The sequence below is a fragment of the Arachis duranensis genome, chromosome 7 (genome assembly GCF_000817695.3).
Source record: "Arachis duranensis cultivar V14167 chromosome 7, aradu.V14167.gnm2.J7QH, whole genome shotgun sequence".
Lineage (NCBI taxonomy): Eukaryota > Viridiplantae > Streptophyta > Magnoliopsida > Fabales > Fabaceae > Arachis > Arachis duranensis.
Window position 1 is genome coordinate 37,053,373 of NC_029778.3, and position 18,534 is coordinate 37,071,906.

Here is an 18,534-nt window from a genome sequence, read left to right on the forward strand (position 1 = left end):
GTGCCAGTTCCGGCGTTTAACGCTGGAATTTCTGTAGGTGACTTTGAGCGCCAGTTTGGGCCATCAAATCTTGGGCAAAGTATGGACTATTATATATTGCTGGAAAGCCCAGAATGTCTACTTTCCATCGCCGTTGAGAGCGCGCCAATTGGGCTTCTGCAGCTCCAGAAAATCCGCTTCGAGTGCAGGGAGGTCAGAATCCAACAGCATCTGCAGTCCTTTTTGGTCTCGGAATCAGATTTTTGCTCAGGACCCTCAATTTCAGCCAGAAAATACCTGAAATCACAGAAAAACACACAAACTCATAGTAAAGTCCAGAAAAGTGAATTTTAACTAAAAACAAATAAAAATATACTAAAAACTAACTAAATCATACTAAAAACATACTTAAAACAATGCCAAAAAGCATACAAATTATCCGCTCATCACGGACCCAACTAGGTAGCTTTTGTTTTCTGTAGTTTCTTCTGAAGATTCTGACTTGTGATGTTTTCTGATTTGTGAACTGATTGCTTTTTGTTTCTTTCTTTCAAAAATGGTGATGAGTGGATCCAATGCTGCTTATCAGAAGGTTCAGAAAGCCAAGAGGAAGGCTCGGGCCCGAGTTGATGCTGTGAAAGTCAGGACTACAGGTGCTCCTCCTCCTCATAACTCGGGGACCTCCTCTCGTCCGATCTTGGTAACCTCTGCCTCTACTTCTCCTCTTCCTCCTCCTATCTCCCCAGTCCGACCTCCCTCCAAACCTGAAAAAAAGAAATGCAAGACCTCAGAGTCTGGCTCTTCTCCTTCTGGGGAGGCCAACTTTGATGGTCCTAAATTCGTTCGGAAGCACATCTTTCCTCACAGCCAATTCGGTATGGATGATGCTTCCCTTCGGCTCTTCTTGATATTCTGGATAAAACTCCTTTGAGTTCTTTGGTCTCTTCCCAAAAAATTGTAGAAGAACTTCAAGGGAGGGTTGTTCTTTGTCAAGAAGAGGAGAAGCGGCTTTAGGGGGAGATTGCTTGGATGAAGGAGGAGCTGACCTGACTTCAGGAGATGGAGAAGAAGCTTATGGGTCAGTGTGCTATGGCAGAGGGCCTGAAGGAGAATGAGGAGTAGAATTACGTCAGGCTCTTCGGTGAGATTATTGACCTTCAGAAGCAGCTAGAGTTGAACTGGAAGGCCTATCAGGACTTGGAGGATTCCGTAGCAGAGAGCTCGAAGGAGGGTTGGAGGATATTTAAGGAACAGGTCGGAGTTATTGTCCCTGACTTGGACCTTTCTCCCCTCCATCCCGACAAGATCGTCATTGATGGAGCTATTGTCTCCCCTCCTCGTCTCGAGACGGATTCCAAGCTGAAGACTCGTGAGCAAAGGCTTATTGAGTCTCCTCCTCGTGAGGAGCAACAAGAGGTATACCTGCTGAGTTCTTCAAAAGCTCTGACTTTTGCTGGTGAAGAGACCGCTCTGACCCTTCCAACTCCTGCTGCAGATTTGAGTTCCCTTCTTATTGGTGATTCCAATCCTTCTTCTAATTAATTTCAGATATTTGGGGTCTGGCTTGTGGGCCCCTTTGAACAATTTATCTTTTTGTTGTTTGTGGTGGTAGTTCTTGACTTTTTTAGCCTTTTGGCCATTAAAAAAAATGCTGCTTGTTTGCCCTTTTTTTTATAAGAGATTTTTTATGAACTGTCTTGCTTGTGCATACTTTGTTGTGTTTTGTGTAAGGTTTTTAGGAAACCTCTTTGTTTTTGTGAAAAAATCTTTTTGCTAGGCAGGCTATTTTTTGTTTGAGTTTCTGTAATATTTTTCGAAGACTCTGAAAACTACCTTTGCTTTTAACAGGTTGGTAGGATTTTTCTTATCTTTTTTGTGTTCCTTTTGTATTCAATTCTTGCTCATTGAATTGTTTTCGTAACTTAGGTTATTCTTGTGATGCATTTTGATTTTCTCGGAATTTTTGACTAGTTAGTCGTTCAAGTGGTTGAGATCCCGAGTTATCATGATCGTCTTTGTAACCTCTTTACACCAACTTGTACCTTGTCGTTTCATCCTGCCGACCACTTAGGTCGATCATGGGATTTTCACATTTTTTCGAGCTTAAATCGGCGTGTTTCGTAGAATAATGATAACAGTAATCAAATTATAAAGAGATATAAATAAAAATCTTTATTTATTGATGAAGGTAACTTTTGCTACTAAAGGAATCTTAAGACTTATTGACCCTTAGCCTCCACTTTGATGCCTCGGTAAAACCCCCTTCAAGAAAACCCATTTTTGGAAAAAAACCGTGAAATCGGAAAAAAGAGTACATCAGGGAGTGGAGTTCGCTTCTAACTATAATACCTCCTCATGTTGTAAGCATGTCACGACCTTGGGAGCTCGGCACCACTTAAATCGAATACTTTGTAATATCCCTTTCCTAGGACCTCACTTATCTTATATGACCCTTTCCAATTAGCAGCGAGCTTTCCTTCACCCGACTTGTTAACGCCGATGTCATTTCTAATCAGGACCAAGTCGTCTGAGGTGAAGGTTCTTCGACTGACTTTTTTATTGTATCTTTTTGACATCCTTTACTTCAGCGCTGCTTCCCTTATCTGGGCTTGTTCTCGGACTTCAGGGAGTAATTCAAGTTCTTCTTTGTGTGCCTGAATGTTGTCGACTTCATCATAGGACCCGACCCTTGGACTTTTCTCATTGATTTCAACTGGTATCATGGCTTCTATGCCATAAGCAAGTCGGAAGGGTGTTTCTCCTATTGTGGACTGAGGCGTAGTCTGATATGCCCATAATACTTGAGGGAGTTCTTCAACCCAGGCTCCCTTTGCATCTTGCAACCTTTTCTTTAACCCGGCCAGTATAACTTTGTTAGCTGCCTCGGCTTGCCCATTTGCTTGTGGGCGTTCCACCGAGGTGAACTGATGTTTGATCTTCGTGCTGGCTACCAAGTTTCTAAACGTCGAGTCGGTGAACTGGGTACCATTGTCAGTGGTGATGGAGTGGGAAATTCCATACCTTGTAATGATATTCTTGTAGAGAAACTTCTGATTTCTTTGAGCTGTGATAGTGGCCAATAGTTTTGCTTCGATCCACTTTGTAAAGTAGTTCACTCCCACTATTAGGTACTTCACTTTTCCAAGCACTTGGGGGAAGGGTCCGAGTAGGTCCAATTCCCATTTTGCGAAGGGCCATGGGGAAGTTATGCTGATGAGTTCCTCGGGAGGAGCGACATGGAAATTGGCATGCATTTGGCATGGTTGACACTTCTTTATGAACTTCGTGGCATCCCTCTGCAAAGTCGGCCAATAGAACCCGACTCGAATGACTTTTCTAGCCAGAGACGTTGCTCCGAGATTATTTCCGTAGATACCATTGTGCACCTCCTCTAAAACTTTTATTGTTTTTGAGGTCGGAACACATTTTAACGATGGTGTGGATATCCCTCTTTTATAGAGGATATTCTTCACCAAGGTATAGTTCTGTGCTTTCCTCCGGATTTTCTTGGCCTCTTTTTTCTCTTTGGATAGGATGTCGAATTTGATGTATTCGATTAGTGGGTTCATCCATCCAAGGTCTAATCCGGATACCTCAAGGACATCTTGTTTAGCCTCTATTTTTGTGACAGATGGTTCTTGGAGAGTTTCATGGATCAGGCTTCTATTGTTCCCTCTAGGTTTGGTACTTGCTAACTTGGAGAGGGCGTTTGCCCTGCTGTTGAGAACCCGAGTTATGTACTTGACCTCAGTTTCTGAGAACCGCCTAAGGTACTCTAAAGTTTTGTCCAAATACCTTTTCATATTGGGTCTTTGGCCAGATACTCTCCATTGATTTAAGAGGTCACTACCTGAGAGTCACTGAAGACCACTACTTTGGCCGCACCGACTTCTTCTGCTAGCTTCAACCCGACAATCAAGGCTTCATATTTTGCCTGATTGTTGGAAGTCAGGAATTCAAATTTAAGGGAGACATCTATTTGGGTTCCCTCTTGGTTGACTAGTATTATGCCTGCTCCGCTTCCAACTTTGTTAGAAGAACCATCCACGTATATCTCCATGTTGTGGAGACTTTTTCTAGTTTTCCTGCATATTCTGCTACAAAGTCAATGAGGCATTAGGCTTTAATTGCCATCCGAGTTTCGTACCTGAGATCCAACTCGGATACCTCTGTGGCCCACTGAACCATCTTGCCCTCAATGTCTATTTTTTGAAGTATTTGCTTCAGGGGCTGGTTCATTCGAATCTTTATTGTATGGGCTTGGAAATAAGGTCATAGCCTTCGAGAGGCCACTATTAAGGCATACGCAAACTTCTCAAGTTTTTGGTACCTTAATTTGGGGCCTTCTAGAACCTTGCTGGTGAAGTACACAGGATGCTGCCCGACCTCGTCTTCCCGTATTAGAGCTGATGCTACAGCTTTGTCGGCTATGGACAAATACAGGACGAGTTCTTCCCCGATTTTAGGTCGGGTCAGAATGGGAGGTTGGCTCAAAAATCTTTTGAACTCTTGGAAAGCTCCTTCGCACTAAAGAGTCCATTCGAACTAGCATCCTTTTCTTAGTATGGAGAAAAGTGGTAGGGATCTTAATGCTGATCCTGCCAAGAACTTGGAGAGAGCTACAAGTCAGCCATTTAGCTGCTGGACCTCCCTTAAACAAGTCGGTCTTTTCATTTCTAGGACTGCTCTACAGTTATCGGGGTTGGCTTCAATCCCCCTTTGTGTTAGCATAAACCCCAAAAATTTTCCAGCCTCCACCGCAAAGGTGCACTTTACGGGATTCAGTTTCATCCCGTGCGTCCTTATGGTGTTGAAGACTTGCGAGAGGTCAGTCAAGAGGTCGGCCTCATCCTTGGTTTTTACTAACATGTCGTCTACATATACTTCCATTAGATTCCCAAGTGAGGTGCAAACACCTTATTCATCAGCCTTTGATATGTGGCTCCTGCATTTTTTTGCCCAAAAGGCATAACCACATAGCAATAATTTGCTCTAGGCATGATGAAAGATGTTTTTTCTTGATCTAGCGTGTACATCGGAATTTAGTTATATCCCGAGTATGCATCCATGAACGACAAGTATTGATATCCCGAGCTGGAATCTACAAGGGTATCAATATTTGGCAGTAGATATGGGTCTTTTGGACACGCCTTGCCGTTCTGTTTCTTGACTAGCACCACGTTTGTCAGCCAAGCCGTATATTTGACCTCTCTGATGAAGTCGGCTTCTAGGAGGGCTTGTATTTGCTCTTCAACCACTTGAGCCCGTTGAGGTCCGAGCTTCCGTCTTTTCTACTGAACAGGTCGTGATTTGAGGTATACTGATAGTTTGTGCTCCATGAGCTCGGGATCTATCACGGGCATGTCGGAATCTTTCTAGGCAAAGAGATCGGAATTCTTTGCTAGGAGCCTTATCAGCTTCTGCTTCAAGTCTTCTTCCAAGTTGGCTCCTATGTCGGTATTTTTTCCGTCCTACTGTCCGATCTGCACTTCTTCAGTCTTCCCTCCGAGTTGTGGATGCAGCTCTTCTTTAGCTCGAATTCCTCCGAGTTCAATGGTATTGATCTCTTTGACTTTACCTCTCTGGTTTAGGCTTTCATTGTAGCACTTTCTCGCCAGCTTCTGATCTCCCCTGATAGTTGCAATTTCCTCTGGTGTTGGGAATTTTATGCAAAGGTGGGGGTGGATACCACTGCTCCAAGCCGATTTAGGGTTGTTCTACCTATTAAGGCATTATAGGCCGAACCCACATCAACGACTATGAAGTCGATGCTTAGAGTTTTGGATTTCATCCCCTTTCCAAAAGTTGTATGTAGGGGTATGAATCCTAGTGATTTTATGGGTGCATCTCCCAACCCGTATAGGGTATCAGGGTATGCTCTTAGCTCCTTTTTATCAAATCCCAACTTGTCAAATGCTGGTTTGAACAGGATATCAGCCGAGCTCCCTTGATCCACCAAGGTCCTGTATAAATGGGCATTGGTGAGGATCATGGTAATCACCACTGGGTCATCATGTCCGGTAACAATGCCCTGCATACCTTCTTTAGTAAAAGAGAAGGTTGGGAGGTCGGACAATTCGCCTCTGACCTGGTAGACTTCCTTCAGGTGCCTCTTGCGAGATGACTTTATGAGATCCCCTTCAGCAAACACCCCCCTCCGAGATCATGTGTATATGTCTTTCTGGGGTCTGTGGTGGCGAATCTCTTCGATCCTCTTCATCTCACTTTCTCTTGTCATGATGATCCGACCTTTCCATGAGATATCTGTCAAGTCGACCTTCCCTGACCAACTTTTCTATCACAGTTTTCAGGTCGTAACAATCATTTGTTGAGTGCCCATATAGCTTGTGGTACTCACAGTATTCGCTACGACTTCCTCCCTTCTTGTTCTTGATGGGCCTAGGGGGAGGTAGCCTTTCTGTGTGACAAATTTCCTTGTAGACATCGACTAGGGAAACTCGTAGAGGAGTATAAGAGTGATATCTCCTGGGCCTTTCAGGCCCGACTTCTTCTTTCTTCTTGGGCTCCCTCTCCTTCTCCTTCGATGAGTGAGAGTGCCCAGGTCGCCAGCTTGGCTCTCGTAGCCTGACGTTTTCTTTCATGTTGATGTACTTTTCAGCTCTTTCTTGTACATCACTCAGAGAAGTCGGATGCCTTTTGGAGTTGGACTAGGAGAAAGAGCTTTCTCGAAATCCATTTACTAGGCCCATAATCACTGCCTCTGTAGGCAAGTCTTAAATTTCTAGGCACGCCTTGTTGAACCTTTCCATGTAGTCTCTCATAGTTTTCCCAACCTCTTGCTTTACCCCCAAGAGGCTAGGGGCATGCTTGACTTTATCATTTTGAATTGAAAATTGCATGCAAAACTTACGCGAGAGGTCGTCGAAACTGAGGGGGAGGTTATCGAACCACTTCATCGCTGCCTTTGTCAAAGTCGTCGGAAAGGCCTTGCAGCGAGTAGCATCAGAAGCGTCGGCTAGATACATCCGACTTTTAAAATTGCTCAAGTGATGCTTTGGGTCGGTAGTCCCATCATATAGGTCTATATCGGGCCTTTTGAAGTTTCTTGGAACTTTTGCCCTCATTATGTCCTCACTGAACAGGTCTTCTCTCTCCAAAGGAGAGTCTTCTCGGTCACTATGAGAGTTTTGACCTCGGTTGGGTGTTAAGGCCAACCTTTGGATTGGGTCTTTTTGTCTTACTTGGGCCTGGGCCATTGTATTGGGTCAAGGCATGAACAAACATACTAAAGTTGTTTTAGTGGAGTAGTTTGATAACGTAATATTTAGTGGCACGGATCACATCATGATTTCATTACGTTATTAATAGTTTATGTCATCAAGTCATATCAATCATTTTAAAGAAAAACATGTCAAAGACTAGGTCAAGTTGGCCGTTTTTAAAGACATTTTGGTATAATTTGAATCTCAAAAATAATTTTAATATATAACCTCCATCTCAAAAACTACTTTAGGACTTTAGTTGTCTATACCTTTAGCGTGACCAATTTAACAATGCAACAACATAATATGGTCTAGTTTGCACGTCTAACCCATGAGACTTAAACTAGTCGAGATAGCATATTTATCCACAACCTTAAACCCAGTCAAGTTGAGTCGTCAGATAGACACATATATGGCATAATGAAAATTCACCTACACTTTTTGGTTAACCCACTCAACCAATATCGAAGGTTTTAGAATCCCTATTACCTACTCCCAAAAGATGGTAAGCGTGCAATTCTGATATATAAATAGAAGCCCTCAAAGCAGATTCTGAAGGGATTATACTACAGCTTGGACTGCCTGATGATCAAAGAAGACGTTATTTATGGAACTTATGCTAAAGTTACCAAAGAGTAGACTGAATAAAGAGCAACATATCCCGAAAAAAAAAAAAGGAAGAGAGAGAGAAAGAAAGAATAAAGAGGAAAGTAACAGTTCAGTTGTTTGTGTGATATTCCCCACATTGCTATATAATGTAACGTTCATGACGAAGGTGTGACAGATTAGAAATATAATTCCTTTTGCAAGTTCAATAACAAATATCTTAATATGTGGTAGGCAATAATATTGAAAAAGATGGGACGCGTCTCAAATCTGGTGGCTCAAAATCATTGATTGGAAACAAGAGACAATAGTTGACTGGGTGAGAAATGTGAAGACTGGTGTACAAGGCAAAAATTATGGAGCTCAAGTTTTTCATGTGATCCACTTCTTTTTTTCAATCATAATGCCTTCATATCCATACACACATTATTTGTGACCCTAAGTCACAGGACTTTACAATCATGAATTTACCAGCTACTACTACTGGTGGTAGAGTTCGGGCTAAAAGGCTTTTATTCACAAGGAACTCTCAATTCTGTCCATCGTTATCATATCAAATCTGGTAGGCTAAAATTTGTAAAATTATGTTCAGTACAACCTGCCTCACCTCCAAAAGCTGAAACTCTATAGTTAGTCTAAATTACAGCCAACATTCCTTAATTGATTTGTTATGCGTAGGGTGGTTAATGTCACGTTTATAGAAGGTGTCTATCATATTTTACAAAATTCAAGAGTTAAGTATCATATAATATAACTTTCAAAAGGAATTAGTGTATATTCATACAAATAGAAATAGGTTTAACATGCAATAACCACCTAGTTTCAAATAATTTGGTGGAATTTAACCAAAGCTAAAAGCATGCTGTACCAGCGACAAACTTGAGATAGTGTTCAAGATCAAGGTTGACCAAAAAAATTGCAGAAATTCATGGATGATTATTATTATTATTTGAATTTATGGCTCTCAGCCTGGGTTTACAGTTACACGCAATTTGTGTGAGAAGCAAAATAACTCAACATGATAAGATTTACACTAAAGATATACTCGGAAAGTTCCTACAATATGCTCTTTTACAAGGTTGTGAGAGAAGCAGAGAACATGGACACCAAGGATGAGAAAATTATTCGAGCTGAAAATTGTCTTACACGGCAACTGGTGTGGCTTCATCGAGGGCAAGGACACCAGGAAGCTCTTTTCCTTCCAGCAACTCCAAACTGGCACCACCACCTGTGGATATGTGGCTCATGACATTTGCAACTCCCACTTTCTCCACGGCCGCAACGGAATCTCCTCCTCCAATAATTGTGGTCACACCCTTTCCGCTGAGATCAGCCAGCTTCTTTGCAATAGCCTGAAAGAAGGGCAGGAAACTTAAAATAAAATTAAATAAAAAATACATATAATAATGTACTTGGCTGAGAATATGCTGTGGCAGCTTCAATTAATTATTTAATATGGTATAAAATAAAATGGACAACTAGGTAGGTTACACATCAACTGTGTCCATCACATTTTTCACTCCAATTTTACCCCGAACTAAAAATACAAGAAATTTTATACCAGCTGTAAACATTATTAAACATATAATATGAACCATTTTCAATATGCTGGTATTCTTGCATACCTCTGTCCCAACAGCAAATTTGTCAAACTCAAAGACTCCCATTGGCCCATTCCATATAATGGTTTTGGTAGTTTCCAATGCTTCGTTGAATGTTTTAATAGACTCTGGACCAATATCCAGGCCCATCCAACCGTCAGGGATCGCAGACGCTGGCACAACCTGAAAATGGTTTAATGTAAAAATAAATTCTTGCTCCAAAAGTTTCATAACAAAAGAACAGAACATTTTAAGGATCAAATGATTCTGTGCAGCATCATTAAGTGGTTAAGGTTCAACTAACCAGGTCTTCCAGGAAATAAGATATCTAAAAGAAGCTTAGAAAACAAACCTTGCTGTTTGCATCGGGAGCGAATTTGTCTGCAATCACCACGTCAGATGGTAACAAGAGAGACACGCCCTTTGCCTTGGCTTTTGCAAGGAGAGATGTAGCAAGATCTAACTTATCTTCCTCTACAAGGGAAGAACCAACTGAGAGACCTTGTGCCTTGTAAAATGTGAAGATCATACCTCCTCCAAGTAGAAGGATGTCACATTTTTCGAGAAGGGATTCAATCACTCCAATTTTGGATGAGACCTTGGAACCACCCACAATGGCAGCAAATGGCCTCTTTGGGTTTGATACAGCCCCAACAAGGTAGTCAAGTTCCTAAACATGGAAAGATCAAGTGAAAGTTAATTATTAAAGAATTCACAATACATATATATACATATACATATAAAGTTAAAAAAAAACTGAGTTAACTTCTTTCCCCTGAAGCCTTTTTCAGGGAGATGTGAGGTTTCATTTCTCAACAATAGATCAAATTTATAATACAAAAATTGTAATAAAAGTTATACTATTGAAGTTCACAAGCTTTGTTTGGATAGTCTTCAAAAATGTTCGGCTCAACTGTACATGATAATGAAGTAATAGCGAAGAGAGAGCTAAACACACCTTTTGCAAAAGAAAACCAGCAACGGATGGCTTGAGGAATTTAGTGACTCCCTCTGTTGATGCGTGTGCCCTGTGAGCAGTACCAAATGCATCATTAACATATAGATCTGCAAGAGCAGCAAGCTTCTTCGCATGCTCGGGGTCATTCTTTTCTTCCTCCTTGTAAAACCTCACGTTTTCCAGAAGAAGAACACCTCCATCAGGAAGTGAAGCCACCAACTTCTCTACTTCGGGACCAATACTGTCATCAGCCTTGACAACCTACGAAGCACCAAGATTCAAACAGATAAAGACAAGAATATTGCATAACTATCCACCAAATATCTCATCATCAGGAATTTTTTCCCCTTCTCTGTTCTCCAACTTACTCAAGATATAAACATACCTGGATACCAATGAGTTCAGAAAGACGCGGTACAAGAGGTGCCAAGCTGAACTTGGGAGTGACACCCTTCGGTCGTCCCTGGAAATTTCACAACAAATCACAATGATTCAGCTTACAACTTCAACCAGTGCTTATATAGATCTACTCATCTCTCTTGCAACAAAAAATAAAATTAAAAAAAGAAAAATTAGATTTATGTCATGGAAGCCAGCACCGATAACAATTTTATAAGCTTATAACAGAAGTGGAAAGCCACATAAAGTATAGAGTAGACGATGGATTCGAATGATCCGAGCACTCCTTTTGAATATGAAGATCACACAAAAATGAGAAATCGGACTGTTTTTCCACATATAGCAGCACCTTTGCTTCTGCTTGATTATCATGGACTAGCTAAAATCCACTTTCATAGCCACCAAATACATTAGAACTATTACTGAGAAATATCGAAAACTATACATAGACTGATGAACTAACCATTACTCTACATGACTACATGCATTGCAAGTAAAATTCAACATAGAGAATCCAGATTAACACGTTTGAAAACCAAAGACCCCAAAAAGATCAATTTACAATTATGAAACACTGAAACCAGAATCTGTCATCTACCATCAATGTAATACACCAAGTGGCTGAAAAAGACTAGCATTAGAAGTCCAGAACCCTTATATTCACAAACTACATGTCTGATTCACTTTTTTGTCATTAAAATTAACAATTAGGTATCCGATGTTGCAAAATGTTGATCCAATCAGTAACTTGAACCAAATTTGCAACTTTAGAAACTAAATTACTAAATTAATTTTACAGAGTACTGAAGCAAGTATACATTTTATTTTCTGTAGTCCCGTATCTGTCTCCCTATCTCTCTATTTCTGTTTCGAACACAAAATCTAAAGGCTGCCTTCACGAACAAAATGACATTCACCATTCAGAAAACCGAACTGAACACCCCAAAAAAGAAAAAATTTACAGCAACAAGAAGTCAAATCCAGCATAAAAACGATGAATCTAGCATACAAACTTAGGTCCAACTAACATTTTAACAGAAAAAAACAAATAGTCATATTCAATGTAACAAAAAGAGCAGCTGAAACTTGAGGACATTATTACCAAATGACTAGAGAGAATGACTTTGGCACCATTCTGGATGAGGTGCTTGATGGTGGGAATGGCGGCACGGATCCTAGTGTCGTCGGTGATGTTCTGGTTATCATCAAGTGGCACGTTAAGGTCAGCCCTAACAAACACTCTCTTTCCTTTCAAGTCAGCAGCAGTCAAGTCCCCAACGCTCTTCTTCGCCATGGAAACAACGGCCCTCACTCCCTTCCCGGACGACGCCGAGCTGATCCTTGATGCCACGTGGAGGGCCAGGAGCGGGTCCGCCGCGGCGAAGCCCAGGCGGCGGAGGCCGGCTGAGCGGAGGCGGAGGCCGCTGGATGTGGTGGTGGGAGAGAGATGGAGGAGGGAGGAGCGAGTGGAGGATGAGGAAGTGGAGGAGTTGGTGGTTGAAGAGAGGAGAGAGAAAGTCGTTGGGGATGCTGAGGTGGCCATTGTTGAGAGAGAAAGTTATTAGTGTGAGAGAGAGTGTTGTTGTGGTGTTAGTGGGAGTTAACGAGAGCAAGAAGAAGGTGAGGGGTTTTGTGAGGGTGTACAAGTGTGGTAGCTTTTATGTGGATGTGAGATGCGAGGGCGTTTGTTTGTGGACGTGAAGAGCAAAGGCTGGAAATGATTGGGTATCGTGAGGGGATTTTGGATTTCTTCTTATCGTTGAGGAGAGGTTCATGTCACTCCTTGCTTTTCACTCATATTCTCAATCACACCTATATATCTTTTTTTTTTTCTTGATTATTTTATGTTCGTATAGTTTTAATTAATTATTACATATTTTTATATAAATAATATTATTCAATGTAAATTCATTTAAAATTAATTAAAATAAATAAATTATATTACAAAAAAATCAATTATTTTAATATTATTGATTTGGAATATAGTATAAATGATTTAATTGACATATAAAGAATGCAAAAAAATTTACACTTAATAATGATAGAGTAAAAAAATTTCATGCATATTATGTTAATTTTTTTTAATCTGTTTTATATTAGATAATATTATTTTTTTTAAGTGAAAAGTCTCATACATATCTTATTAATTTTTTTATTATTAATTTGTTTTATATTAAATAATATTATTTTTAATTTGTTGATTGGTTTTTATAATCTCATAATCCAATATTGTTACAACTTTCATGATTACTTTTTTTCTTTCTTCTTATACTTCTTGGGATATGTAATATTATTTTTTATATATATATTTTTTTAAACTATTTTATTTTATTAAAATTTCTAATTTATTTTATTTATTTTTTTACATTGCAAATTTTAGAATTTAAAAATCTCAGGTTTAAATAATTCCAATAATATGATCGAGAAGTAGTTTAAGAGAATAAATTTAAATTTGGATATATAATTTATTGAGTGTAACTGAAATAAACATATTGAAATGTAGTAAACGAAATCATTAATTTAACAGTATTTATTAATAAATAACTATTAAAAGAAAAAATATTGTATAAATAATAAAAATGAGTTAATAATATAAACACTAATTTAGACAACTAAAAAAATATATAATTCCATCTTTTGTTCTATGATAAAAAATAATATATAATACAGTAAACTGTAATATTTTCATACATAAGAACATAAAACTTAATATTAACTTATTTTGGAATCTGTCTGTTTTTTTTTTAGATTTTTATGTTTCTTTTTGTGTGTTATTTTAGTTTTATTAAAAAAATATCATTTAATTTTAACTTTTAATTTTTATGATAAATAAAAAGATGTGACCTTTTATGCATTAGTTAATTATAAAATAATATTCTAAAAAAAATAGCAATTAACTTTAATTTTAATTTTTGGGATAAATAAAAAGATATTACTTTTTATATATTAGATAATTTAAAAAAATTTATTAAGAGAAAGTTTAAAAATATTTAGACTTAAAAAATTATTTAGTAACAAAACAAAGAGAGAGAAAGAGAGAGAAATCTTTTAAAAAAATCACTTGTGTTGTAAGAAGCAAACCTGAATAGTGAATTCAACAATTTTTTGTCTCTCTATGTATTGTTTCGCTTTAAATAATTACTTTTTATAGAGAGTATTTAAATGACAAATAAAATAGTAAGAAGATTCGCATTAGATTATGAAAATTAATATTATCTTTATAATACAATTGTATCATTTTAAAACATGCAAAATGAAATGATAAAATATAATTTAATTAACAATTATTCTCTATATACAAGTCATTTTTCCATACAAGTCATTTTACCTTAATTTACTTTACGCACTTCTTAATCTAACTAACTTTTCAATCAACGTGCAAATATATAATTGCCTTTTTCGAAAAAAATTTGTTTCTGTTTTTAATTTGTCTCAACATTTTTTATCTATATTCTCTTCCATCTCTGCGTTTTATGCGTTTCTCTTCATTCGTTCTCTACATTTTTGAAATCAATCTCTAAAACCAGTTTTAAAAAGTTATCTCGTTGTTGAAAATAATGAATAATTCAAGTTCAGATTGTTAATTGAACTAGAACGAAGTTGATTATTAATTTGAATCCAATCAAGTAGTTGAGGTGTAGTTAGATTTTAGTTAATATTTTCGTTTGTAGTTTATGATTTTGTAAGTGAATAATGTTGTTTTTGTTTGTGAAAATTGTTGTTCATCATTGATGGTTTGAATTGAATGTAATGTAAAAGTTCTACATTAAAGAAAATATTTTTCTCTATTTGCAGTAAATTTCGGTGTAACACAAAGATATTTGAGTGCATTGTTTAAGAATTTTCGTGTATATGTGCTGATAAGTTCTGCATAATTCAAAACCATTTTTCTCCCTCCTCCCCATCTTCTCCTACTTCTTCTTCTTTTTCATCATCATCATCATCTTTTTTTTTTCTTATTCATCTTTTTTTCTTATTTTATCTCCTCAAATTTCTTTTTGTTTTACTCTCTTAATAAAAATAAAAAAAAATCAAACAAAGAAGAAGAAGAAACACATAATGGTACAAAATTACTTGGAAGATGATGACTTACATTCATTCAACTAAAAGAAAGAAAGAAATAAGGAAAAGAAGAAGAAGAAGAAAAATGCAGCATTAGAGGAAATATTTTTCTGTATTTACAGCAAATTTGAGTGTAACACAAAGATATTTGGGCGTAACACTTTGAGTGTATTGTTTAAGAATTTCCAGTGTATGTGTGCTGATAAGTTCTGCATAATTCAAAACTCTTCCTCTTTCTCCTCCTCATTTTCTACTGCTTCTTCTTCTTCTTTTCATCATCATTATCATCATCACCATCTTATTCTTTTTTTCTTATTCATCTTTTTCTTTTTGTTTAACTTCTCAAGTTTTTTCTTGTTTTACTCTTTTAATAAGAATAAAAAAATCAAACAAAGAAGAAGAAGAAACACATAATGTTGCAAAATTACTTGGAAGATGAAATAAGGAAAAAAAGAAGAAAAAAATTTAGCATTACAGGAAATATTTTTCTGTATTTGTAGCAAAGTTGAGTGTAACACAAAGACATTTGAGTGTATTGTTTAAGAATTTTCGGTATATGTGTGTTGATAAGTTATGCATAATTCAAAACTCTTCCTCTTCGTTCTCCTCATCTTATGTTGCTGCTTCTTTTTCATCTTCTTATTTCATTTTCTCATAATTCTTTTCGAATTCAGCTTCGCAACTTCCTTCACTTTTTGCGACGATTTTCTGAGATTTTTGAGAAATTTTGATCCTTGTTTGAATTTTGAGCGTTGCGATTTTGAGTGAGGAAAAAGAATCGTTTGCATTATTCAAGAGTTAAGGAAGCACGTGTTTACATGCAATCTAAGCTGAAGGTCGTTTTTGTTGGGTTTGGGCCAACATGTATGAACTTGTATACCAAAAAGACTTGTATGTGTAGCAGATCTCTTTAATTAATGTGCATAATAAAACAAACTTAAAACTTACGTAGTAACAACCAAATGTAAAAAATAATGACAACTTTCTGTTATAAGATATTATATTAAACTGTGACTTAAATCTTTTTATCCATTAGAATTATATATAAAAGTAAAGAGTACTTTAAATATAACTTTTCATTTCTGCTTCAAATTAATATTGTTGAAAAAAAAAACTTAATAATATTTATAGATCGTTAATTTGTAACTGAGGTTTATAAATATTTATCTTGATTTTGTTACACATAATTTTTTTAATATTTTATTTAATTTAAATTTATAAATTTTATATATTTTAAAAGTTAAATAACTTATAAATTTTTTAAATTTATTATTAAATTTTTTGTTTTTAACTTTTAAATTATTTCATTAAATTTATAAGTTTAAAAATAAAAAAACATAAAATTAACCTCTTGAAAATAATAAAAAAGTGGCGTAAGCCGCTAGTAAAATACTAAAGGCAATGTTGGTGTAGTGGGAGGGCCACTCGTGTATAACGTGCAGGTTGCAAGGTTTGATCCTTCTACTGATATTTTGCTATCAATTTCAAAACTAGAGGTCTCTCCTGTGTGCACTTCAGTACTTGACCACCTATGAACTAGCACGACTTCTCTTGTGATGTAGCTGAGTGCTTGACCATCCATGGACTCACACAGTTTCTACAAGTAGTTCGAAGAGAACCGATCAATTTTTTAATGGGTTTAGCCATTGTTAACCAGTTCGATTGTAAATTTGTCTCTAATATAAGATTAAACCAATTAGACTATTGATTTTGTCAAAATTGTATGGCTAAATCTGCCTCTATTGATCACAGAAATCCAAATATATATACAGGCTATACAAAATAGCTATCATGCCTAAATTACAGCAACAATTTCCTAAAATTAGCAGTACAGATATTTCTATATATATAAATAGCAATTCTATTCTAAAAAACTACTAATAGTATCAATCTAGAATATTGTTAATATCAATTAGAATATTTTTAGATTGGATTGTCTCTCATTACCTCCCCTCAAGTTAGAGCATGCAAGTTTTGAATGCTCAACTTGTCAAGAAAAAAGGTAAACTATTTCAACCCAAGGGCTTTGGTAAATATGTCTGCCAACTGAGTGTGCGTGGGAACATAGGAGGGAAGGATTATCTTCTGAGCAACGGCGTCCCGAACTAGGTGGCAGTCAACTTCAATATGCTTGGTTCGTTCATGAAAGACAAAATTCTTGGCAATATGGAATGCAGCTTGACTATCACAAAAGAGACGAATGGACTGACCATGTGAGATTCGAAGATTAGAAAGGAGTTGCTTCAACCATTTGAGTTCACACGTAATGTTGGCCATGGAGCGATACTCTGCCTCGGCAGATGACCGTGACACTGTTTATTGTTTTTTCATTTTCCAGGACACTGGAGAGTTGCCAAGGAGGATAAACCATCTTGTGAGTGACCGTCGAGTAAGGGGGCAGCTTGCCCAATCAGAATCGCACTAGCCTGTTAAGGTAAGATTGCTACCTCATTGTGATAGAATTTCTTGACCGGGTTGCCCTTTGAGATAATGAACCATGCGCAAGGCTGCTTGCCAATGCTCTTCTTTGGGCTGCTGCATGAACTGAGACAAAACATGCACATTGTAAGACAGCTCGGGGCGAGTGAAACACAAATAAATGAGGCGCCCAATTAAGCGGCGATAGCGACCAGGATCAAGAAGCAGTGGCCCATCCGCCAAAGCAAGACGATGATTTTCTTCTAGAGGAGTGGAGGACGGTTGTGAACCAAGCAACCCAGTTTCCATAATAATATCTAAAGCATATTTCCGTTGGTTAAGGAAGATTCTCATAGGAGATCGAGCAACTTCCACTCCAAGGAAATATTTGAGCTTTCCTAGGTCTTTCATGTGAAAGCAATGATTAAGGTACTTTTTAAACTGATGAATAACTAGAATTATTAACAGCTATGATGAGATCATCAGCATATACGAGCACCACAAGCTGAGCCTGAGCCTGTTGAAGAACAAACAGTGAATGATCTGCAGATGACTGCTAAAAACTATATTGGAGAAGGGCAGTGGAGAGTTTAGCAAACCAACAACGGGGAGCTTGAAGTAATCCGTAGAGAGATTTACGGAGCTTGCACACCATCTCATTGTTTTGTACAAGAAATCCAGGCAGTAACTTCATGTAAACCTCCTCCTCAAGGTCACCATGTAAAAAGGCATTGTGGACATCCATCTGGTGAAGTTCCCAATCTTTAGCAGCAGCGACAGTGAGAACAGTGCGAATAGAAACCATTTTCACCACTGGTGCAAAAGTTTCATTGAAATCCATCCCTTCAACTTGATGATTTCCCAAGATGACCAAACGTGCTTTGAACCGTTCAACACTCCCATCCGAGTGATATTTAATACGGTAAATCCACTTGCACCCAAGGGCTTTCTTACCAGGAGGCAGGGTGGTGATATCCCAGGTGCCATTCTCTTGAAGGGCTTTAATTTCATCAGCCATGGCTCCTCTCCAACGAACATCGCAAAATGCCTCATTAAAGTACCTGAGCTCCTGTTCATCGCCCAATGCCGCAAGGAAGGCACGGTGGGTAGCAGAGAAATGTGCACACGATACATAATTACTGAGTGGATAGGACGTACCTGAGAGATGCGATTGGGGAGAGTAGCAGATCGATGGGCTAGTAACACAGACGGTGTTGGTGATATACTCGCGAAGACGTACAGAGGGTTGTTTCACTCGATGGCCTCTACCCAATAAAACTTCAGAAGG

At 37.8% G+C, this 18,534-nt stretch overlaps 1 protein-coding gene across 1 annotated transcript; it reads right to left on the bottom strand.

Annotated features, from left to right (window-relative positions):
- Positions 1–8,724: 8,724 nt before the first annotated feature.
- On the bottom strand, positions 8,725–12,484 carry LOC107458689 (phosphoglycerate kinase, chloroplastic). The gene is made up of 6 exons (XM_016076900.3): positions 11,869–12,484; positions 10,753–10,830; positions 10,368–10,628; positions 9,762–10,079; positions 9,434–9,592; positions 8,725–9,160 (listed from the first exon to the last, which is right to left on the bottom strand). The coding sequence occupies exons 1-6, from the start codon at positions 12,307–12,309 to the stop codon at positions 8,951–8,953; spliced, it is 1,467 nt and encodes a 488-aa protein (XP_015932386.1). The 5' UTR covers positions 12,310–12,484; the 3' UTR covers positions 8,725–8,950.
- Positions 12,485–18,534: the final 6,050 nt, after the last annotated feature.